The sequence below is a fragment of the Fusarium oxysporum genome, chromosome 10, assembly GCF_000149955.1.
Source record: "Fusarium oxysporum f. sp. lycopersici 4287 chromosome 10, whole genome shotgun sequence".
In the NCBI taxonomy this organism is placed as follows: Eukaryota; Fungi; Ascomycota; class Sordariomycetes; order Hypocreales; family Nectriaceae; genus Fusarium; species Fusarium oxysporum.
The window spans coordinates 167,441-188,495 of record NC_030995.1 but is presented as its reverse complement, the minus strand read 5'-3'; the positions used below and the strand labels follow the sequence as shown (position 1 = coordinate 188,495).

Genomic DNA, 21,055 nt, shown 5'->3' with positions numbered 1-21,055 from the left:
CGATAGCCCAGCAAACTTGCTTGGATGGGTCAGCGAGTACATTGGCCGTATGCCGACATCATGGGGAGAGCCACTATTCGACGATGATGGCCTCCCAACGACGGACACGACCAATGGCGAGTCCCTAGGTGAAATACTTGAAAACACGAGATCGCTGAAGCAATGGATCAGCGATATTTGGGATCAACCAGATAATCTCGAGGAGCTTCAGTCGACATCAACTGCGCCAGATAGAGTGAAAGATGAGAACAAACCATATCTGGAATGTTACAACAACAAATTTTGGAAACCTGCCGCAATTAGGATTGATGATATCTACCTCGGAGCATACTCCGACAAAGTTGATAAGATCATTGAATCACTGCAGAAAATATCGACGCACGAAGCTGACTTGCTATATGATCTGACATCCAAGATTTTTGTCTATGAGCCTGCACAGCGAGTGTCTGCAAGAGATATCTTAGCTCATCCATGGTTTCATATGGACGATACGACATGAAGATTGGCTTCGAACTGTTCAGGAAAGTGATAAGATAACGATTAGAGGAGTCAATAGACAAAATACAAGTACAGATTCAGAGTGATGTATTGGGTCATTTAAAGCAAATAATACTTGTCCAGCACCCGGTGGTTATTCCCGGAGTGTCGTGGTCTAGAAGCCGGCTCTGAGCCGGCGGGTAAGCTTCCGGCCTGGCCTGGGGTTGCCACGCCGGGATATCCAAGATCTTATTCATGCAATCGTCATCAAAATAAGGTGACTGTTGACCGATACACGGATGCTCTCCGTGTTCGGTGTGGCTCATCAGCAAAATTTCTTGAGATATTCCCCAAGGATGGGAATGTTGTTCTCGCAATGCTCCTCCGGCTTCGCTATTGGTGGGGTGACAGTAAGACGATGGGAACGGAGTAAGCGAATTGGCCCTGACATCGGTGCGATTGAACGAAATGAAGAAATACCTTGGATCATATACAAGAAATTGAATGCATAAAGTATTCATCCCCTTCCAAATATTCGGTCTAGAGTCAATGGTAGCATTCGTGGAATGTTGATTGTCCTGTCACACGATAGGGTCACGTGTTTTTACGAAGATCCTGAGTCATCAGAATCACCCCGCCAAAATCTTTGACCCCTCCAAAATCTCGGGCTCAAATTGGGGCAACGAGACCTACTTCTTTCTGCCAGACGCTTCCCACTCCGTTCCTGCATAGACGAAGACTAGATCGCAAACGAGACTTATAGACGCATACGAACGAGACAAAGCTACATCACACGATTGTTACAGCGAACACTCTACCCGACAAACCTTCCCCTCCTCCAACCCCGCCATCATGAGCTTCGACGCTGAGAGCGCGGCTCCAGTGCTCGCCACAGCCGACTTCAAGACTCTCGGTCCCTTGGCCGCTGATCTTGACAAGCACCTCACTCTCCGAACTTACCTTGGAGGTTACACCCTGAGCGAGGCCGACGAGAAGGTCTGGACTGCTCTCCGCACCAACAAGGTCGCCATTGGCCTCGTCCGAAAGGGCGCCTACGCCAACATCACCCGATGGTTCAAGTTCATCGAGGATGCTCACCCTGAGCTGAAGGAAAAACTCAACTCTGGCAAGGAGAAGCGCGTTGGTGGTGCCAACTACAACATTGGCCTCCAGAACACCGAGAATGGTGTCGTCACCCGTTTCCCTCCCGAGCCCAGGTACGTTCTTCACCACAATACGCATCGCGCGACTTTACTGACCCTTCGCAAGTGGTTACCTTCACATCGGTCACGCCAAGGCCGCTCTCCTCAACGATTACTTCGCCAAGACTGCCCCCGATGGCAATGGCAAGCTCCTCGTCCGATTCGATGACACAAACCCCTCCAAGGAGAAGCAGGAGTTCGAGGACTCTATTCTCCACGATCTCGAGTTGATGGACATTAAGTACGTCTCCGTCACTCACACCAGCGACTACTTCAAGGAGCTTTACGAGATTGCTGAGCAGATGATTCTCGACGGCAACGCATACGCCGATGACACCGACCCCGAGGTCCAGAAGGATGATCGCAAGAACCGTCTTGCCAGCAAGCGACGTGATCGTCCTGCTGAGGAGAGTTTGGCCATGTTCAGAGAGATGAAGAACGGCACCGACCTGGGCCGAAAACACTGCATTCGCGCTCGCATCGCCTTCGACTCAAGCAACGGCTCCATGCGAGACCCCGTCATCTACCGATTCCCCAACTGGAAGGGCGCCGAGCCTGCTCCTCACCACCGAACCGGCTGGGACTGGAACATCTACCCTACCTACGATTTCGCCTGCCCCGTCGTCGACAGTCTCGAGGGTGTCACCCACGCGCTCCGAACGACCGAGTATGCCGACCGTAACGAGCAATACCACTGGTTCATCGACAACCTCAAGCTCCGCAAGGTCAACCTCTGGGAGTTTGCCCGTATCAACTTTATCCGAACATTCCTTTCCAAGCGAAAGCTTACCAAGGTTGTCGACACCGGTCGTGTCAGCGGCTGGGATGATCCTCGCCTGCCTACCGTCCGCGGTATCCTCCGTCGCGGTTTGACCGTTCCCGCTCTCCGTGAGTTCATGTTGAAGCAGGGACCTAGCCGAAATATCGTCACCATGGACTGGACAACTATCTGGGCTATCAACAAGCGAATGCTCGACCCTGTTGTGCCCCGATACATGGCCATTGAGGAGAAGGACGCCGTTACTGTCACCGTGACTGGCGGTCCTGAGAAGTCATACAAGGAGGATAGACCCAAGCACGTCAAGAACCCCGACGTCGGTACCAAGCAGGTCACATTTGGACCCAAGCTTCTCCTCGACCAAGCCGATGTTGCTGAATTCGCCGACAACGAGGAGATCACCCTGATGAGCTGGGGTAACGCCATTGTTCGCGGTCTCGACAAGTCCGCCTCACCCATCAAGGACCTCAACCTCGAGCTGCATCTCGCCGGCGACTTCAAGACCACCAGCAAGAAGGTCCACTGGCTAGCGGCCGACCCCGAGAACCTTGTCAAGGCTGAGCTCTGGGACTTTGGCTACCTCATCACCAAGGACACACTAGAGAAGGATGACAACCTTGACGACTACTTGGCCGATGTCACCGCCTGGAAGGTCGATGCGCTGGTCGACGCTAGCATCGCCGGCCTCAAGGAGAACGACTTTATCCAGCTCGAGCGCAAGGGATACTACCGTGTGGACAAGCCTCTTGGCCAAGGACCTGACGGCCGAGCTGTCCTGTTCAAGGTCCCCACAGGTGGCCAGAAGGGTTAAGCGAAAAGAAAAATAGAGGCGGGGAGGATGAAGTCTTGTGATTTGACGACGGACATGTAGTTATGAAAGACAAGTACCGTAGTAGAAATGCGAAAAAGAGAAAGAGATCCGGACCATCATGAACTCCCTTGCACATCAGCATTCAGCTTTGCATGCAGCATATGTCACGCTGTTCCTTTCGCGATGATGATTCGCTCTGTTGCGAGGTTTTGATGTCAGCGCTGATGCAGATCCGCCAAATTCGGTATACCCTTGAACGCGATGGGAAAATCCCTGCAGAAAGAGTGCTTCTCAATGCGCATATCAGAGTATGTAAGATTGAACTGCAGGTCTGAGGATACGAGAGGGGGCGGTTGATCGACCCTGTAATCAGCTACACGAGAGGGGAAATGATGGTGTGATTTGTTTCTCCACATTAGGCGGAGATTTTCTAGAAGATGATCGATTGTGATGATTATGACGTCGGATATGTGAAGTGAAGTGATTCGGATGTAGGTACCTGTTAAAGATGGATGCAATGAGAATTGTTGAGATGTTGGATGCACGGGGTAAACCAGGCCCCGACGCGCTAGAACCGTTCTATATTCTATTCTTAGGGGGCACTAACCCCGCTGCAGCAGCAGCCTTGATGTCAGCCCAGAAGGGCTGCTCCCGCATCGTGGCGTAGAAAACGGTCTCGATCTTTCTCAATGCGGTGAAGGATTCATTACTAACGTTAGGCATGTACAGTAAGAACATGACTGAAGGTAACGTGAGATTCGAGTAATACGAGATGCTGCATCGAGCGACGGATCATGGGCATCTCCACAGTTTCTGACGTAGAACAAGGCGGAAGATCGGAAATACCCAACGGAAGAATTTATCTCATTCCGCTATTTTGGTCCTTCTTGCTCTGGGCCGAATGTGCCGTGCACGGTTTGCGGGGATGGGCCCGACCTGGCGATGATTCCGGTGCTCAAGCAAAGCACATGTTCAATACGAGAGCTTCTGCTTCAATTATGCCCAGATAGATAGAATCACGAGGTAGCAATTAAAGAATAATACTACCGTTTTATGCTTCTTCTGTGCCGCTTTATGCTTATGCATAGTTCTACGCCTCCCGCTATGGTGCGGTGCGGTTCATCGGCTGATGTCGGTGGATGGGGATTGAATACGAGATCCAGCTTCGGCCTGTCGATCACCTCGTGTTGCTCAACGCACGAGGTCTCTACTGCAAGGGGAGTTGAGGTTGGAGCTCACGGTGGGCTATAGCACGGATCAGTATAGCTTGTGGGACTGAGCTTAGAATAGCTGGAGTTTCTATGTCATAAGGTAAGTCCACCAGTGTAGAACATCTATATAAACAGCCTCATCCTCTCCCTTCTCGTCGCATCTCATCATCACACACTCACACATCTCCTCTACCCAAAACACAAACAAATTCCACTACAAACACCTTTCAAAATGAAGTTCTCCGCCGCAGTCTTCACCCTCCTCGCCGCCACCGGCGTCACAGCCGCACCCGCCGCTGAGAGCGTCAACATGATGGCCGCAACCCCCCAGTGGACCATCCGCGACGCCAAGCGCTACTGCCGCTCCGACGACTCCATCTGCAACTGGAAGTTCGGCATCGACACCGGCAACGGCAAGCCCTACGAGTGCCGCTACGACGTCAAGGGCCCCGGCGCCAGCAAGAAGCGCAGCGCCGGCCCCAGCACCTGCGGCGACTTCACCATCACCTCTGGCTGGAGCGACCAGTTCGGCGCCAACAACGGCTTCACCACTCTCTCTGTTGTGTCCAAGTCGAAGCGTCAGATCATCTGGCCTGCTTATACCGATAAGCAGCTTGCTGGTGCCAAGATTGTTAAGCCTGATCAGTCTTATGCTCCTGCTTCTCTCCCCAAATAAGCGAGCGATACTGAATTGAGGTGGATAGAAGGACTGGGGATTGACGTATAATAATTGCATGTACATATTTGAAGTACGGAAGGCTTGGGGGTTACAATACATAAGCACATCAACATCGCCTGTCAATCATTGGTCAATTATTCCCGAAGTGAAATGTGACATCGCTTCGTCGGCCGAGTGCCGTCGGGCTTTCGGCCGGACGGTTCGGCACCTCGTAACGCAATCACCATTGCACCACATGAGCATGCGCAATAGTAACAGCCAGTATAGCTTTGCGGTTTTCGGGGTAATAATAACAATGAGTCGCTGAATCTCGGATAGTTACCCGTTCGCCGAAATCTTTGTCTCGTCAAGGTTTACTCAATGAAAGTGCAGGCCGAGTAACCGACCAAGGCTTCTCGTTGACTGTGAGTGCTGTAGCATTGCCTACTGAGAAAACATGTGTCGAATGAGTTCCCTACAATATCTCCGACCACTAAACGTCAATGGCATCTTATCAATTGCCCTTGGTCAACTTTGGGGCGCGCCGCCTGGTTACACCAACTTCAGCTTAGCTGTCTAAAAGCCCGGTTACCCTGCAGATGGCACATTTACAAATATTTGCCCGACGTTGCTTGCAATTGGCATACGGTTGTTTGATGACTAGAAGCTTCTTAGTTATATGTGTACATCGAATTGAACTCGCGACGATGATTTTATATCGTGTTCGGAAGTTCTGGCTACGTGCCTCATCCAAATGGAATCTGCGTCTGCCAAGTCATTCATGGTGCCGTACATACAGGATGAGCTCGTAGGTGGTGCGCTGTCAGCGAAGAAATGGCAATTATTATTGCCAATCAAGACTTGAGCTCTGTAACGCCACATTTGCACTACTCTCCTACCTATGCACCTTTGTTGACGTTGGTGAACGCCAGCGTTTCAGTGTGATCATTAGCCGCAACTACAGAGAATTGAAGGCGCCGGAAGATCCCCGCCCAAAATTCAGCTTCCTCACTGGAAAACCACAGAACTCAAATACGTCGCCTCATCTCCAAACACACAACCGCCCGGAAGATGTCAGTTTTGTGATACGTGAGAGTGCCAGAAAGGCAAGGTCAATGGTGTCACACTTTGCATCTGCAGACCGTTCTGGCCGTTTCCACAATTGATGCACGTCCAACCGTCGGGAAGCAGATCATTTGCTCCAAGGCTCCTATTCTAGAAGCCTGCCCTGGGTCGCTGGAACTCACCACGATGATGGATGTGGCTGCTGCAGACAAGTTACCCAACCTCCAAAATGCTGCGATACGTCAATGCGGCCAGAGAAGCGCCGCGAAGTTAACGCCGCGGCGGGAATCACCTTCTCATTCTAATCACCGCAACAAAAGCACCCAATTGCAACAGGCGCCAACATCAAAGTCAATCAACACCAAGAGGCCTCACTCCGCACCGCCAAAAGACGCGTCGACACAATATATACTCACCAAAAATGCAAATTAAGATCGTCCAAATAAAGTCAATTGAGGCGTTCGCCAAGCTGAAACAAGATGAAGTTAGGCTCACCACTCAGAAACGGTAGTAAAACCCAAGACCGGTGACACGCGTATGTCTTAGCTTGGCGCGTACCAATTGACTTTCCGCCTCCAAGCTTCTCTACCAGAAAGTTACACAACGAGCCGTTGCTGGGATACATAGCCACACGGGTATTTTATACGAGCGCGAGTGACAGTTTTGGCATGTGCGGTGGATTCTACAGTGCTGTGATGAGCCGGGACGCTCGGGGAAAATGTCATGCTTTTTTTGCTGTTTACTCCGCCAAGTAATGACGGTCTGCCAAGAAGCCCCTTGATCAAACTGGGCATTAGCATCACGAGGCCTTAGCACCAGCCATGCACGAAACCAGTTTTTTTTACAGTCAATAAGCGACATGTCTATGACTGTATCCTCAATCAACAGCTCACTCCTCATTCCAGCAACTCCCATGGTCAAATATGTCTCGCGTGAGAAAGACCTCAAACCTTGATTCCTTGCAGCCCATGTTTCAGTGGTCGTGGAGGAAGAATAAGGTAATATTTAAGCATACCAGGGGCTGGACCAATAAACCCAGTGGAGTGGTGGAGTTGGCGCATTAAAGTTTAGCGCCCTCCCTCTGTGAAAGGGGGCATATTTTAAAAGAGTACTTTGTAACTGTCATAGATTTGAGAGGAGGGGAAAGTATATTGTTATCGTGCAAGGGCTTGCGTGGCCCGTTCAATCTCGCTCTAGCACAGGGGATCTTGGCCTTCTTTGTTATTGCGATGGACCTCACTTTGTCTCATCCCCGGCTCGTGATGTTTGTCCAACGAGATCTCTTACGCTGCTCGTCTTGACTTCAATTCACCTCCATGCATTCAATCATGCACTGCAAATCAGGTCCATACCTTTTCAAAATGTCAATTACGTGGCTCCCTTCGCCAAGACTTGACCATTTGCCAATAAAGTCATGAATAAACACCCCATGTCACTGGCGTCTTGGCCTTCAACCTTCTTGTCTCGTCCATAGGTCAAAACCCGCCAAGAAAATTCACCTCGTCGCAGCGCCTGCACTGCCCCGATGCCCAGAGACTTGGCTCTTACCAATAAACTTGCCAGTGCCATTTTATTCCCCCCCTTGTTTTGTGTGTGCTTTGTACGTACGTAGTAAAGAGAAGATCCCCGGCTTTCCGTCCCACCTTTGATCTACCCAGATCTCTCTTCTGTCTCTTTTGACATGCTTCTTTCTTACTTTTTGCATTCGCTTTTTCTGCCGTAAACTTTGACATCGAAAACGCTCGTTTTTTCCCATTTGGACTTTTATTTCCCGATCCTGTCTGCTTTGGCGGGAGGGCTTAGTACACACACTGAGGTCTGGTGCTTGTGTCGCTCGCTTACAAGCTACCCTGATTAACCACCATATCACGACGTCGCTTCATATCGACGCCCATTTCCTTATAGAGGGATTCATACCTAGACTGGGTGGCATGATGTTTTCTTCACCGACAGCCTTTGTGGCTCAGGCTGCGCTTATGGGAGGTCTTCTCGTTCAATCGGTCGACGCACAGTATTACAAGATTGGAACAAAGGGTATGCGATGCCGACGACCGTAGTGGATGGAAGAGGAATACTAATCGACATACAGATGAGATTAAGCAATCAGCGCGAACACTGGCGTATGATCTCATGTTGCAATATGACGGTAACCAGACTGGCATGATTCCCGGTATCTTGCCCGGTCCTCCAACAGAATACAAGGGCGACTACTACTGGTGGGAAGGTGGAGCGATGATGGGAACATATATCGGTGCGTCGGCATTGACAGCTCATCGAAATGGATTGAAGACTAACCGGGGGCAGATTACTGGAAGCTCACCGGCGACGAGAGCTACAACCACGTAGTGATGGAGGGCATGCTTCACCAAACAGGCGACGGCCACGATTACATGCCCAGCAACCACAGCGCATCCCTCGGAAACGACGATCAAGGTTTCTGGGGCATGTCCGCCATGCTTGCAGCAGAGAACAAATTCCCCAATCCACCCGATGACCAACCCCAATGGCTCGCCCTCGCACAGGCCGTATGGACGACACAGGCTAAGCCCGAGCGACACGATGATGAGTGTAACGGCGGAATGCGATGGCAGATCCCTTTCACCAACTCTGGATACGATTATAAGAACAGTGCGTTTGTCTTGAAGGTTTATAATTGGAGGGGTAACTAACTTTTGTAGCTATTGCCAACGGGTGCTTCTTCAACATCGGCGCTCGTCTTGCGCGATACACCGGAAACGAAACATATGCGAAATACGCCGAAGAGACGTGGGAGTGGCTCTGGAACGTCAACTACATCGATCACGAGAGGTGGCTCGTCTACGATGGCGGACACGTCGGAAAGAACTGTACCGACATCAACAAGGCCACCTTTTCCTACAACGCCGCCATTCTCATCCAAGGCGCTGCCTTTATGTACAACTTTGTAAGTCCACTCACCTCTCCCCCAAAACACATCCACTTACAATCGCAGACCAACGGTTCCAATGTATGGGAGGACCGCATCGACAAGCTCCTCGACGCTACGCTCAAGAACTTCTTCCCTAAGGACATCATGTACGAAGTCCCCTGCGAAGGCCGCAAGGGCGCCTGCTCGACCGACATGTTGTCCTTCAAGGGCTACGTGCACCGCTGGCTCGCGGTGACAACACAAGTCGCGCCCTTCACCGCGGAAAGGATCCTCCCCGTGCTGCAGACATCCACAGAAGCGGCCGTGAAGCAATGCACCGGCGGAGACTCGGGTCGCAAATGCGGTTTCTACTGGAGCGGTGGTGAATTCGTGGACCCTGCTGTTGACGAGACTAGCGGTGCGGGCGAACAGATGAACGTGCTAGCTGCGGTGTCGAGTTTACTGATCGGCGACGCTGAACCGCCTGCGACGAATAAGACGGGTGGTATTTCGAAGGGTGATCCAAAGGCTGGTGAGGATTCGCATGATAATCCTGAGCCGGAACCTATCACGACTGCGGATCGGGCGGGAGCGGGTATCCTGACGTTCTTGGTCCTTGCGGGTGCTGTTGGAACGTTTGGATGGATGTGTTTTGATTGAGCGATTTGAAAGTTTGAGTATGGCGTTGGTTTTGAACATATACAAGAAACTCGACTGGCGAGCGAGGAATACTTTTTTGTTTGTATTTGTTGTTTTGTTCTTTGTTGGAGAATGGAGTTGCGTATCCCACCAGGATTGAGGGATTGTTAAGACCTTGATGGGAGATACCCAGCGAAAGGCAGCATTCTGATAGATTTGTTTAAATACAGATGCTTGATAAGTTACTCTCGTTTCGGCCCTCGTCTTGACCTTTGGACTTGTCTCAATTGAACGTCGCGCTTGGGAATCGTGCGTTCATGCTGGGCACGATTGAACCTAACAGCCAAGAACTTCAACGGTTAACAGCAGCTCGGCGTACCACAAGGCAGAGAGGAGAATTGGCGGCGAAGAATAGAATGAGCTGCGATGATGCTCTGGTGTTGCGCTGGAGCTTCCACCGAGGCTTGCGACTTGGTCTTGGACGCGGCTGATGGAAGAGCGCGAGTTGCCGGCAATTCTGAGACGCATTGTCGCCAGAGTGGGGGTTCAATGCCCATGCATCATACAATGCTAGTGACTTCTAAGGATTAACAGAAGCCGAGCACGTCAATCCGACGAAGCGGCCTACCTTGTCCCGATTGATTGACCATGAGGAACACGTGCAGGCTTATTTTGGATTGGCGAAAGTGGTTGACTTGTCGTAATTGTGGGGCTAACCCACAGCCTTTCAGCCTTGCTCAAACTCATGACATGCAACTTCCACTCAAACAACCACGCATATTCTTCTTATAGCAATAAAACCGAAGTACTTGCTTTCAACGAGACCGTTTAACATTTGCAAAGGTTGAGGTAGTATCAATAGAAGTACAAGCTCCTGCATCCGTCTCCGTCAAACTGAGTGGCCTGCGGAACAAGGAGAATTGAGAAAGCGCCCAGCGAGTCCAACAGCAGCACCCGCCTACCATGCCCGCAACTCAAGAGCACGGCCCCACAAACTCCTAATCAGACCGATGGATGTCGTACCAGATGTCTGGAAAGATTTCGAAAAGAAAGGGAATGAAGCTAAGGAAAGGCGTGAGTGATGCGAAGCAGGGATTGTGGGTTGATAAAGCCTGGGAGATCAACGCTAACCGGAAACTCAAAGGTAAAGATGTTAAGTTTTAGAGGAAGATATTCCGTCCGCGTGTTGGATTTATGGGAATGATTTCAAGAATCCTGTTATTGCAAAATGGTAAAATCACTTCTGTAAAAAGAGTGTTTTGCAAAGATGGAGAAAGAACCTGAGTTGAAAATTTGTGATGATGCGACGATGGGGTTTTGTAATAAGGTATCAAAAACATGAGTGAGGGCAAAGAGGAAGAAGGAAGAGCAAGAGAGTTTAGATAAAGAAGTGGAAGAATAAGATCTGAGAACCAGATGAACTACTATGGATGAAAGAGCCTGAAAATTTGGAAGAATAATATAAAAGCATGGCTGTTGATAATGCTTTTCATTTCCAACCTCCCAGATAAAAGCTAAGAAGTGAAGGGCTTCTCTAACCCTCTGCTAAGCTTTCTGATAAAAAGGGCTCAAAAGATTAATGGATTCATAGTGAGATATAAAGTCTATGTCGCTGGATAGAAGGATCAGGGTTTTCGAACGCTGGGTCTATTCTCAGCGCTACGTGTAGGACTCTCGATACCTACCAGCAGAGAAGTCGATTCTAGACAGCAGCCAGCCAACCAATATCATTGAACTGGTTAGATGTATTATAAGTAGTCAATAGAACTGGAAGCCCCCCTATTTAGACTAGAATGCATTTATCAGGCTCAATCAACGTGGAATAGAGTGTTTGGGTAACTGTCATGACAACAGTCCGAAACCCCTCCCTTTGAATGATGATATAAATGTACCAGTTACTTCTGCTATAACATAGAACGAGGGTTCAACTTGTAGCAAATGTGTTGGATAATAGGCATTGATTCTACTGCTGGAAATATGGAAACTTGGAAAGGTTCAAAGACAAATCGAACCCTCGTGGTTACAAAACATAGGTAATGGACAAGTCAACGAGCACTTTTAGCTATAGCGTCTTTACTAACGTCAGTTCCATAAGAACATTAGTCCTCAATGGACTTTTGGCAGAACAGTTCCGGCCTTGAACTGTATCGTTGTCCTGCTCGGCTTTCCCGTTGTCCCAGCCACTCCCTCAAAACCAAGCCAATCATCCATCTCCATGCACCTAAACGAAGCCACGCGTGAGTTACCGCAGCATCATAGTATGGAAGTTTCCGAATGCCAAAGACACCAAAACCACGCGGTTCCCCTAGAACAGGTTGAGACTTTTTCTCTTCCTGTAATCGTTCGCCTTATAATCAATTTTCAATATGGCATCTACAGCAGACAACGCATACGAGCTCTACCGGCCCTCAAAAATATTGGCGCTTGTCGTTTGCGTCGTATTCGCAGTTCTCACTCTTGTTCATCTATGGAATATCTTTCGCTACCGAAAGTGGTTCTGCCTCACTCTTGTCCTCGGAGGACTCTGTATGTCCCCAACTTACCCAAAGACTATCGACCATCCTTCTAACACTTCCCTCATAGTTGAGACCGCGGGTCTTGCCGCAAGGATATACTCGACCGACCACCTACGAGACCAAGGATCGTACGGCACGCAAACACTCCTGATCCTCCTGGCGCCCATCTTCTTCTCCGCGGCAATCTACATGTTCCTCGGCCGAATCATCTGTGCTTCTGACCATCCAGACCTTTCCATCATACGAATATCATGGCTTTCCAAGTTCTTTGTAACAGGCGATGTCTTATGCTTCGTCGTTCAGGCTTGCGGCGCAGGAATGCTTGTCAACGCCAACAATACAGCTGATGAGAACAGTGGGGAAAATGTTGTTCTTGCTGGACTGGCTCTTCAGGTTGTCCTATTGGTCATCTTCCTACTCTGTGCGGGAACATTTCATGCACGACTTGCGAGAAGAGGACTCATTGGGGCGATTAATCCGAACCTCTTGTTGGTTATAATGCTCAGTGAGCTATATGCCTGTGCGACCCTGATTCTATTCCGAAATGTGTTTCGACTGGTTGAGTTTGGGCTTGGGGATGATGGATATTTGCAGGCGCATGAATGGCCGATTTACGTACTTGATATTCTCTTCATGGCTATCGTTATGGCGTTGTCATTGAATTGGTACGCCGCTGATCTGACGGCTGATCATAATCCTTATAGACAACAACCAATGTCTGGCACGGCTTAGATCAATTTAATAGAATTATGAGCGTTTTAAGACCAGTATGAGAGGAGTTGTAGGTTCTGCCAATTTGTGCTTCAGCTCTGATAGGAGGAATTACGCACTAGAGTTTCAGAAATGCAATTAAGGCTTGGTTGACAATCGTCGAAGATGGGATATGCTACCGATGGCTTAGGTTGATAGACGAGCCAATAGATCTCGAGATATTCTGGTGTCCCTCTTGTCAGCAGCTACTGCATGTCCAAGGATATCCCGGTGATCGGGGATAGCAGGAAGAATTAGAGTTTGCCCACGACAGCCCTAACCAAGCACGGAGAAATTCTCGCGTTTCGGTGTAATATCCACTGCATCATAACCCCAAACTCTAATGACCGCGCACAATGCCCCCTTCACTCAAACATGACTCTCTTCAATGCTACATATCGTCTCACAGCTCCATTTCTAACCCGAAAACTCATCGCCAAGAGAATGATAGTCACATAAACTTGACAGCGGATGGCTTTAGCGCCGTCAAACCTTCAACCACTTGCACAAACAGGTGGGGAGAAGATCAGCACCAACTCTTGAGCTAGCCAGGGGTAAACACAGAAAATCAGACGGTTCCCCACGTTCTCCAGACGTTGGGATGCCAAGATATGGGGGCACTGACGTCGAAAAAACGACGACATTTCCAATTTGGCTGTAACGTTCTCCATGATGATTTAAAGTTACATTGGAGATAGAGTACCGAGAGCCAAGCGGCTCGGCGATAACACTTTAGCATCGGAGAAAAGTGGTGAAATCGGAAATTGATCGTATTGTATGCTTATGCTTGCGTTTATATCGCCTTCTTATATTAATACATGTAAATAATCGCTCACTTTGCCTCCCATACGTTACTCTACTGACTTGATCAAATGGCTCCTCTACTCCAAACAGACAACCACCATGGTGTAAACTTAATCTAGTCATCGTGGTGCTCAATCTCATCGGCCACTAGGCTCAAGATATTCTCCTCCCCTGGCACATTTTGAGGGAAGCGAGCGTTGTAGCCGATGACAGATCGGGCCTTCAAATAAGTTCGCGTAGGAATAGAAACCTTCTGAGTGGAGACGAGCCACTTGACATCCTCACTACAGGGCGGTGTAGTAAGCGAACCCGAGTATCTAAGACAACAAAAACCGTCAGCGGGCATTACTTTTTCTTGGCATGCTTAGTAGACTTACGATTGGAAATCGCCCTTGTTGAGAAGAGATACAATCTCGGACATTTTGAGCGACTTGATGTGAGTGGTTTGTCCTAGGGTCGCAATCTTATCCACCGAGTTGAGAACGGTAGTAACGACAGTGGATTTCGTAGCAGGGGTGTCTGTCTTGCCCTTGCGCGTCTCCCTGAATTTATACGAATCGGCCGCTCCATCGTCGAGATCGATGAAAACACCAATGACAGCGAGTTTGTTGTCCGCACTTGCGTGAACCATGTGCATCTCCATGGCCAGACTGGTACCGTTGTCGATGTGCTCGCTGGGAAGATGGAAATGGAACTGCTTCAGATGATATGTCGTGTTTTCGATGGTGATTTTACCGCCGAGTCCTTCGGTGACTACTTCGACGGTACTTCCCAAGTTCTCAAACTCAGCGCCCTTGGTAAAGTTTGGGATCTCAATGTTTAGGTCTGAGGCGGGGATGATGTTGAATGAACCGTCGGCGAGGTTGATGGGGGATTGGTGGTGACCAGTTGCGCATAGTTCGTTGGCCTTGGGGTCTAAGTTGTACCAGTTTGCTGGGCCCTGTTGTATAAAGTCAGTAACCTGTATGGAGCTCTCTGAAGCCCTCGATGGATAAGAGAGACAGCAGATGAAGCCTTAGGGGATTGAGTGGCGTACATTGGCAGCAGAGTATCCAAACTTGGGAGCTTGAATAACATCGGCTCTCCGGTGAAGATGCGTTCCATACGCACACGACGCATGAACCTGCGGCGCACACGCAGCCAGAACAGCTAACAAAGATACCCAAGAAGTCATATTTGAAGAAATTGTCTACGTCAAAAGTTGGGGAAACCGTTGACACTCAAGAAATAAGGTAAAAAACAAGCTTCTACAGATCTCAAACGCTTGAAACCGAGAAACACTCTCCATTTAAGTATTCCTTTATCCTCATCCCTACAATCCCCGACAGGTAATATGAACCCAGGGTCATAATCCAGGGGTCTACAGGCTGGGGCTTACATCAACTGCAACGGTAGCTAGCTGACTGCCGCCAAAGTCACGCCACAATGCTCGTACCGGCCAGACCGGGGGCGGTGGATCTAAAACGGGTGTGGTTATTGCCTCGACGCAGTAATGTTGCTGAAGAAAATGAAATAAGCGTCGCTGGGTATGCCCTGTTCAGTTATGTCCGAGTGTCCCATTGAAAACCGGGGGACGTTTTTGGTCTTGCGCATTTGGGTTAGAGTAGACCCTGAACTCAACATTAGTCTGCATGAATCAATTATGCTTTTGGCCAAACAATGCGTCTAAACTGCTGTCGCACACGTGAACTCGTGAATCTTCATAGCGTTGCACTCGTAAATCCAGTTATTTATCGGTCTTCACCCCGAGTATCCTCTTAAAGCGCAACTCTGAATAATAAAATGACGTGTGCCAGGTTGTTATTTACGCCCGCAAAGCCCCGCGGAGCATCGCATTAAACTGGACACTCTCCATGGAGATGAACAGCGAAACATCACTGGCTGGAACAAAACCTCCAGGAGCTCTAGAAAAGCCGTTGCCAAGCGCCAGGGGTAAGCCGTTCAAGGGTCTGGGGGGCTCAGACGGGGCAGAGGTTCTGGACTCCTTGGCAGTGCATTGGCTGTAATCTGATACACGGCCTCGACCTGTGGCTTGAGAATGACTCGAGGGGCGTGGAGATGGTAATTTCATTTCTTAAATCTCTCAATTATGGAGTTTTTGGAAAGGATTATGAATAAGCTTAAGTTTTGAACGATGCTACGTTTCTCCGTACAGTTGTAACTTGATCGAGTCAGGTGACTTGGCGATAGTGGATTCGCGATAACAGAACCCAATGGAATCATGTTCTGCATGACGACGACAAATCCGCTCAACCTCACTTACATCCATCCCAAACTCTATCACAAGTGCCAAGACTTCAATACTAAGCTATTTCCTAGTCTCCTTCCTATCCTGCACAACGCAGCCTAGCCTCAACCTACCGACAATTCGGCTTCCATCCCACTTTACCCCTCGTCAAGCATTACCAACCCAGTCACGATACCACGGCAGTTGATACGACATACGCAAGCTTCTCACCTGTCATTTCCCTTCGATATCATCTCGCGATCCTTCGAAACTCAATCTTGCACTGTTAGACATGGCTCCCTTGTACCAAAAGGCCCTCGTGCTCGGTGCTTCTTCCGGTATTGGAGAGGCCCTTGCCGCCAAGCTCATAGCCACAGGGACAAAGGTCATTGTCGTCGGTAGACGGAGCGATAAGCTTCAGGAGTTTGTGAAGAAATATGGAGATGATAATGCAAGGGCCGTGGTGTTTGACGTCACGGACCTGAATGGAATCAAAGGCTTTGCCGAATCTATCACCCAGTCCGATCCAGATTTGGACTCTATCGTGTTTAGTTCAGGCATCCAAAGAGGATTTGACTTTACCAGCCCCGAAACTCTGGATCTATCTGTTCTTGGCGACGAACTTACCACCAATTACACATCTGCCGTCCATCTCACCGCAGCGTTCCTCCCTCATCTCAAGGAACAGCCCCAAGGCCATCTAATATACATCAGCGCGACGCTTGGCCTAATTCCTTCAATGATCCGAACACCAAACTACAATGCATCCAAGTCGGCCCTTCACACTTTCATCCTAAACGTTCGAGAACAACTCAAAGCTAGTGGAGCTTCTCACATCCGCATGATCGAAGTTTTTCCGCCGGCTGTTCAGACGGAGTTGCATGATGAGAAGCATCAGCCTGATTTGGTGAACGGTGGAGAGATTGGAATGCCGCTTGGTGAGTTTACGGAGAGGATGTTTAATGGGCTTGTTAAGGGTGATGAGCAGTTTGCTGTTGGGCCGGGGGAGAGCCTGTTTAAGGAGGATGGGTTTGAGACGCAGAGGATGAAGCTTTATGAGGCGGGGCGGGAGTTTATTAACAAGTCTTTGGCAAAGTACTTGAAGAAGTAGTGGCAATAGTATTTCCGAACTTAAGCAACTAGATTTGAACTTATGGCTTTTGATAAAGTATAGCATGTAAGAGACTGGAATTCCTATGCGGGAGGGACATTTGTAAGAACCCCTACTTTTATGCATAATTGCTTCCATAATTACTCGTAAACCTGATTCTTCTCGGTTATAATCTCTGCTAGGCTATGCTATTATTGTGAGCATACGAGATCTCCCAATTAAAGTCTGGGGCATTAACAAAATTGGACTGACCCAATACATTTCCTCAAATTCGACTCACTTCATAGCTCATGCGCACTCCCCTCCATCTAGTTGCATAAATCAATCTACATGAAACTATCAAAATTTCGGATGAAGCCGGACATCTATGAAACAAACCTACATACTCTCCAAATCGCGCATCCTCAGCTGGCCCATTCTCGTATGATATTCAAGCCACAGCAGCATAGCCTCACATCCCTATCCTGGCTTACCTCTCAAGTTCCTGACTGTCATGCTGATATTTTGGGAAGGTTATGTAAGAAGCTAAGGAAGGAAGGTAAGCATGCGGATGGCGTGGCGAGTATTACTTCAGCTATAAGCAACATGCTGGATTTGGAAATGCGCAGCGCTTGGTGTCAGAGCTGAGATAGCATGTGATATAAGCCACCTGTACGCTCATCCGCGACCGAAAGTCACATTCTGATTGTGTTTTAAACACCTTTAGGAAGACCTGCGTTGGTGATTTGCATGGGGCCCAACTGGAATGATCCTGAATCGTATTCTCATCAACTATCTTAGCTACATAACCCTTATTCTCATGGCCTGTAGTAGATCACCGCGATGCCTATGTACATAAAACAGCCTTACATCACCACAGCGACGTGATCATCCATATACTTCCCAATATCTCCCAAGAAAAGAGAAGCGAGGACAGAAACCGCACCAAACGCAATGCTCACATAATACACCCACTTGTATGCCTCGGCATAGGCAATCTGGCCAGCCTGGATCACAATCTTATACAGCGCTTCATTTCCCGCGATACCTGGTACCTCGGCAATCTCGTCCAGCAAAGAAATACTAGTCAACCCAATGACCTCCCCGATGACTTCAGTTGAGGTGATGTTGCCATACTTCACCATCGCGCCACCAATGTAGTGTATAGCAGCAGGTGTGAACTTGGCCACAAGGACATTGTAGTAAATGGTGTAACCGATGCTACCGCCAATGACGCGGATGCTCAGAGTAAGCGCTGCGATAGTCGCGATGAGATCGTCGGGGCAAATGATTGTCGTGATGATACTTGCTGGGACGACGATTCCTCCGATGCCCAGGCCAGCCAGGACGAGAATTCCCCATAGGGTGGACATGTTGTCTGGCCTTGCAACTGACATGGCGCCACATCCAGCCGTCATCAGGATACTCGAGATAACCATGAGTGATCTGTTTGCACCTCTAAACACAGACAGGAGCCAGAGGACAATGCATGCACCAGCCATGATACTGAAGCCAACAGGAATACCTCGGATTCCGACTTGCACAGGGTCATGACCATACACGTTGAAAGCCTGCGTAGGCCAAAACATGAGGATGGAAAAGAAGTTTGCGCCAGAGATGAAGGTGATGATGAGCGTCAGGGTAAGGATCCGAGGCGCTTGGTTGATGCGGCGGGGAAACATGGGATACGGCGCAAAGAAGCCCTCCCAGATGACAAAGAGGACCACCAGAGCCGCACCAAGAATCAAAGGAACAAGGACATGGGCCGACTTCCAAGAATACATGTATCCACCCCACTGCAATCCAGCCATGAACAAGATCATACCAGAAATGCTAAGAAAACCGCCGACGAAATCAATGCGCTTCAAAATTTCTCCTCGCGTCAGGCCCTCTGAGTTGACACGAGGCGGTGGGAAGTAGAACAAAGCTGTCAAGACAAGACCGACAAAAGCCCAGAGAGCACAGAAGAGGCCGATGTATCTCCATGTCGAGTGTGCAGCGATGAGCTGTGCCCAGAGCACAGATGGACAGAAGGGCACGATTGTGAAGATCAGGATGGAGACGTACTTGCCACGCTGGGCAGTTGGTGCCATCTCAGAAGTTGCTGCTAGGGCGGTGAGTTCGTTGATACCGGCTCCGACTCCCGCCAAGACCATTCCACCTGAATCACTGGTTAGCCTTGATCTGTCAAATGTGAAGGGGTGGAGGGCGTACCGATAAAGACATTCATTGTGTGAGCGGTAGAACAGACGATCATTCCAAGGACGATAAACGACGCGCCGGAGAGCGCAACGTATCGACGGCCGAACATATCCGATAGAGATCCCACAAACGGACAGACCGCTGCTAGCGAGAGAAGGTTGGCTAGAACAAACCAGGTCCAACGATCATGTCCCCCGATATCAGCATAGATGTACGGCGGAACACCTCCGAATAGATAAACAGGGATCTGGGAGCCCGTCCAGAGAAAGGCTTGTGAAACGAGGGCCATGAAACGTCTTTTTGTCATCTAAAAATGAGTGTTAGTATGCTTGAATATCTGGGCTCGTCTTCTGTATACCTTCGTAGACTGGCCCTCACCGGACTCATCCGCATGAGCCTGAAAGGCGTCCTTCTCCTGGCCATAAGTGACGGCAGCATGCTCAGTCTCTACATGGGTAGGCTTCTCGCTTTCGGAGTTCTGCCCACTGCCTTCGTGGGCGTCCAATTGCTTCGGACCCATGGCAATGTCTTCGATGGGATAGTGCAATAGGATATCTGGTTGCGAGGAATGTTGATTTGTTCAGTGAGTATGAGTTGGTAAGGGAAAGGAGTTATTTAAATTAATTATTATTATGTTACAGTGATCGACTGTTTATCATACTTATAAGGCCACTGCTCCGATCGATAACTTCAAGGTGCCGAGGCACCCTTTCATAAAACGAGGGGTCAGGATACGCTATTGAGAGTCTAGACTTGATTTGAATGGCAGGAATTGATAAGTAGCCACGGAGAGAGATAAAATGGGATAGTTTCCAGAGTTTCTGTGATAGCAAATGACCCTTACAAGTCATTTGCGATCGGCTCTTCGGCACCTTTAACACGGATCAAGTCTAGCATCGGGAGATGGAACCCACCTTGCAGGACAGCCACGTAGTTCGATCTGCCAATCGCAACCTGCTACTTTTTTAAAATGATGCTTAATATTCCGGAGAGATGAACAAGTACACTCGACTCCAATGTCTGGTGCTTCAGCGTGGTAGAAGGAGTCTCAGAACCGAATATCTTGGGTACATTTACCCCTTCCTCTTGGTCTGTCTGGCCTTTCAGATAAATTGAAGAACAGAAAGAGTCTCAAGATTCCAGCAGAAGTAGCGGGTTGCGACCACGGAGTATATCCCCGTTTCTGTCTTGGCGCGTTAATGCGACCTCGGCCCCGCGGACCTAACCTGCTAACCCACGGGGTCGAGCGCGGGGAACCCTGCTTAGTTCAAATGCCCCAAAAGCTTGCCTCAATTCTAAGCAGGGTTCCCCGTCAATTAGTTCGCGGGTCCTATGGAAGCTGGAAGTCTGTAGAGAATAGCTTGCTATTGATGGGTTGCCAAGTTGTCTAGATCTATTTTACCGAGAGATTGCCATGCGCACAGACTCAAGCTTGCCTCGTCTCGTCGTGGTACTCGAATCGTGTAATTAGGAATAGGTGATATGCAGCATTTTGGCAGGTCTTGGACAGAGTCCTTGACAGCTTTAACAAGTCTTTGCACTAACTCAGATCATTACCTTGCATAACAAGTTCACAAGGATTTCACTATATCCTTGATTCCCCTTCACTACTCCTATCCATATAAACGGTTATCATACGGGCACTGACACTATTAAAGACTAGATGAATTGCTCTGTATTATCTCGCAATTACCATAGAGGCTGAAAGCTTTCAGACACCTTGTCATCATTATACACG

General features: G+C 49.1%; 10 protein-coding genes across 10 annotated transcripts; 7 read left to right on the top strand and 3 right to left on the bottom strand.

The window, feature by feature from the left end:
• Positions 1-584, top strand: FOXG_21226 (uncharacterized protein). Its single transcript, XM_018401536.1, has one exon. The coding sequence runs from the start codon at positions 50-52 to the stop codon at positions 497-499; it is 450 nt and encodes a 149-aa protein (XP_018252934.1). The 5' UTR covers positions 1-49; the 3' UTR covers positions 500-584.
• Positions 585-685: 101 nt separating this feature from the next.
• On the top strand, positions 686-3,871 carry FOXG_13642 (glutamyl-tRNA synthetase). Its single transcript, XM_018393631.1, has 2 exons — positions 686-1,694; positions 1,747-3,871. Exons 1-2 carry the CDS (start codon positions 1,330-1,332, stop codon positions 3,266-3,268), a joined length of 1,887 nt encoding a protein of 628 aa, XP_018252933.1. The 5' UTR covers positions 686-1,329; the 3' UTR covers positions 3,269-3,871.
• A 458-nt stretch (positions 3,872-4,329) lies between these two features.
• FOXG_13641 (uncharacterized protein) lies at positions 4,330-7,604 on the top strand. The gene has a single exon (XM_018393630.1). It carries the CDS (start codon positions 4,712-4,714, stop codon positions 5,153-5,155), a length of 444 nt encoding a protein of 147 aa, XP_018252932.1. The 5' UTR covers positions 4,330-4,711; the 3' UTR covers positions 5,156-7,604.
• A 154-nt stretch (positions 7,605-7,758) lies between these two features.
• On the top strand, positions 7,759-10,043 carry FOXG_13640 (uncharacterized protein). The gene is made up of 5 exons (XM_018393629.1): positions 7,759-8,236; positions 8,292-8,453; positions 8,507-8,830; positions 8,881-9,125; positions 9,174-10,043. Exons 1-5 carry the CDS (start codon positions 8,134-8,136, stop codon positions 9,747-9,749), a joined length of 1,410 nt encoding a protein of 469 aa, XP_018252931.1. The 5' UTR covers positions 7,759-8,133; the 3' UTR covers positions 9,750-10,043.
• Positions 10,044-10,064: 21 nt separating this feature from the next.
• Positions 10,065-10,256, bottom strand: FOXG_21225 (uncharacterized protein; the record flags this gene model as incomplete). The annotated part of the gene is made up of 1 exon (XM_018401535.1): positions 10,065-10,256. The coding sequence occupies one exon, from the start codon at positions 10,254-10,256 to the stop codon at positions 10,065-10,067; it is 192 nt and encodes a 63-aa protein (XP_018252930.1).
• A 1,838-nt stretch (positions 10,257-12,094) lies between these two features.
• FOXG_13639 (uncharacterized protein) lies at positions 12,095-12,976 on the top strand (the record flags this gene model as incomplete). Its single annotated transcript, XM_018393628.1, has 2 exons — positions 12,095-12,254; positions 12,312-12,976. 2 exons carry the CDS (start codon positions 12,095-12,097, stop codon positions 12,974-12,976), a joined length of 825 nt encoding a protein of 274 aa, XP_018252929.1.
• Positions 12,977-13,745: 769 nt separating this feature from the next.
• Positions 13,746-15,088, bottom strand: FOXG_13638 (carbonic anhydrase). The gene is made up of 3 exons (XM_018393627.1): positions 14,835-15,088; positions 14,176-14,738; positions 13,746-14,115 (listed from the first exon to the last, which is right to left on the bottom strand). The coding sequence occupies exons 1-3, from the start codon at positions 14,970-14,972 to the stop codon at positions 13,914-13,916; spliced, it is 903 nt and encodes a 300-aa protein (XP_018252928.1). The 5' UTR covers positions 14,973-15,088; the 3' UTR covers positions 13,746-13,913.
• Positions 15,089-15,657: 569 nt separating this feature from the next.
• On the top strand, positions 15,658-15,804 carry FOXG_21224 (uncharacterized protein; the record flags this gene model as incomplete). The annotated part of the gene is made up of 1 exon (XM_018401534.1): positions 15,658-15,804. One exon carries the CDS (start codon positions 15,658-15,660, stop codon positions 15,802-15,804), a length of 147 nt encoding a protein of 48 aa, XP_018252927.1.
• A 31-nt stretch (positions 15,805-15,835) lies between these two features.
• Positions 15,836-17,301, top strand: FOXG_13637 (uncharacterized protein). Its single transcript, XM_018393626.1, has one exon. The coding sequence runs from the start codon at positions 16,318-16,320 to the stop codon at positions 17,134-17,136; it is 819 nt and encodes a 272-aa protein (XP_018252926.1). The 5' UTR covers positions 15,836-16,317; the 3' UTR covers positions 17,137-17,301.
• A 534-nt stretch (positions 17,302-17,835) lies between these two features.
• Positions 17,836-19,921, bottom strand: FOXG_13636 (uncharacterized protein). The gene is made up of 3 exons (XM_018393625.1): positions 19,676-19,921; positions 19,330-19,624; positions 17,836-19,276 (listed from the first exon to the last, which is right to left on the bottom strand). The coding sequence occupies exons 1-3, from the start codon at positions 19,835-19,837 to the stop codon at positions 17,982-17,984; spliced, it is 1,752 nt and encodes a 583-aa protein (XP_018252925.1). The 5' UTR covers positions 19,838-19,921; the 3' UTR covers positions 17,836-17,981.
• Positions 19,922-21,055: the final 1,134 nt, after the last annotated feature.

Bases quoted from the DNA above. Each gene is read 5' to 3' on its own strand.
- FOXG_13638 (XM_018393627.1), bottom strand. From the start codon at position 14,972: ATGACTTCTTGGGTATCTTTGTTAGCTGTTCTGGCTGCGTGTGCGCCG. The intron at 14,739-14,834 runs GTACGCCACTCA...TTTATACAACAG, and splicing joins TTGGATACTCTGCTGCCAAT to GGCCCAGCAAACTGGTACAA. The intron at 14,116-14,175 runs GTAAGTCTACTA...TTGTTGTCTTAG, and splicing joins AACAAGGGCGATTTCCAATC to ATACTCGGGTTCGCTTACTA.
- FOXG_13641 (XM_018393630.1), top strand. From the start codon at position 4,712: ATGAAGTTCTCCGCCGCAGTCTTCACCCTCCTCGCCGCCACCGGCGTC.
- FOXG_13642 (XM_018393631.1), top strand. From the start codon at position 1,330: ATGAGCTTCGACGCTGAGAGCGCGGCTCCAGTGCTCGCCACAGCCGAC. The intron at 1,695-1,746 runs GTACGTTCTTCA...ACCCTTCGCAAG, and splicing joins CGTTTCCCTCCCGAGCCCAG to TGGTTACCTTCACATCGGTC.
- FOXG_21226 (XM_018401536.1), top strand. From the start codon at position 50: ATGCCGACATCATGGGGAGAGCCACTATTCGACGATGATGGCCTCCCA.
- FOXG_13640 (XM_018393629.1), top strand. From the start codon at position 8,134: ATGATGTTTTCTTCACCGACAGCCTTTGTGGCTCAGGCTGCGCTTATG. The intron at 8,454-8,506 runs GTGCGTCGGCAT...AACCGGGGGCAG, and splicing joins GATGATGGGAACATATATCG to ATTACTGGAAGCTCACCGGC. The intron at 9,126-9,173 runs GTAAGTCCACTC...TTACAATCGCAG, and splicing joins CTGCCTTTATGTACAACTTT to ACCAACGGTTCCAATGTATG.
- FOXG_13637 (XM_018393626.1), top strand. From the start codon at position 16,318: ATGGCTCCCTTGTACCAAAAGGCCCTCGTGCTCGGTGCTTCTTCCGGT.
- FOXG_13636 (XM_018393625.1), bottom strand. From the start codon at position 19,837: ATGGGTCCGAAGCAATTGGACGCCCACGAAGGCAGTGGGCAGAACTCC. The intron at 19,625-19,675 runs GTATACAGAAGA...ACTCATTTTTAG, and splicing joins GTGAGGGCCAGTCTACGAAG to ATGACAAAAAGACGTTTCAT. The intron at 19,277-19,329 runs GTACGCCCTCCA...CCAGTGATTCAG, and splicing joins CACAATGAATGTCTTTATCG to GTGGAATGGTCTTGGCGGGA.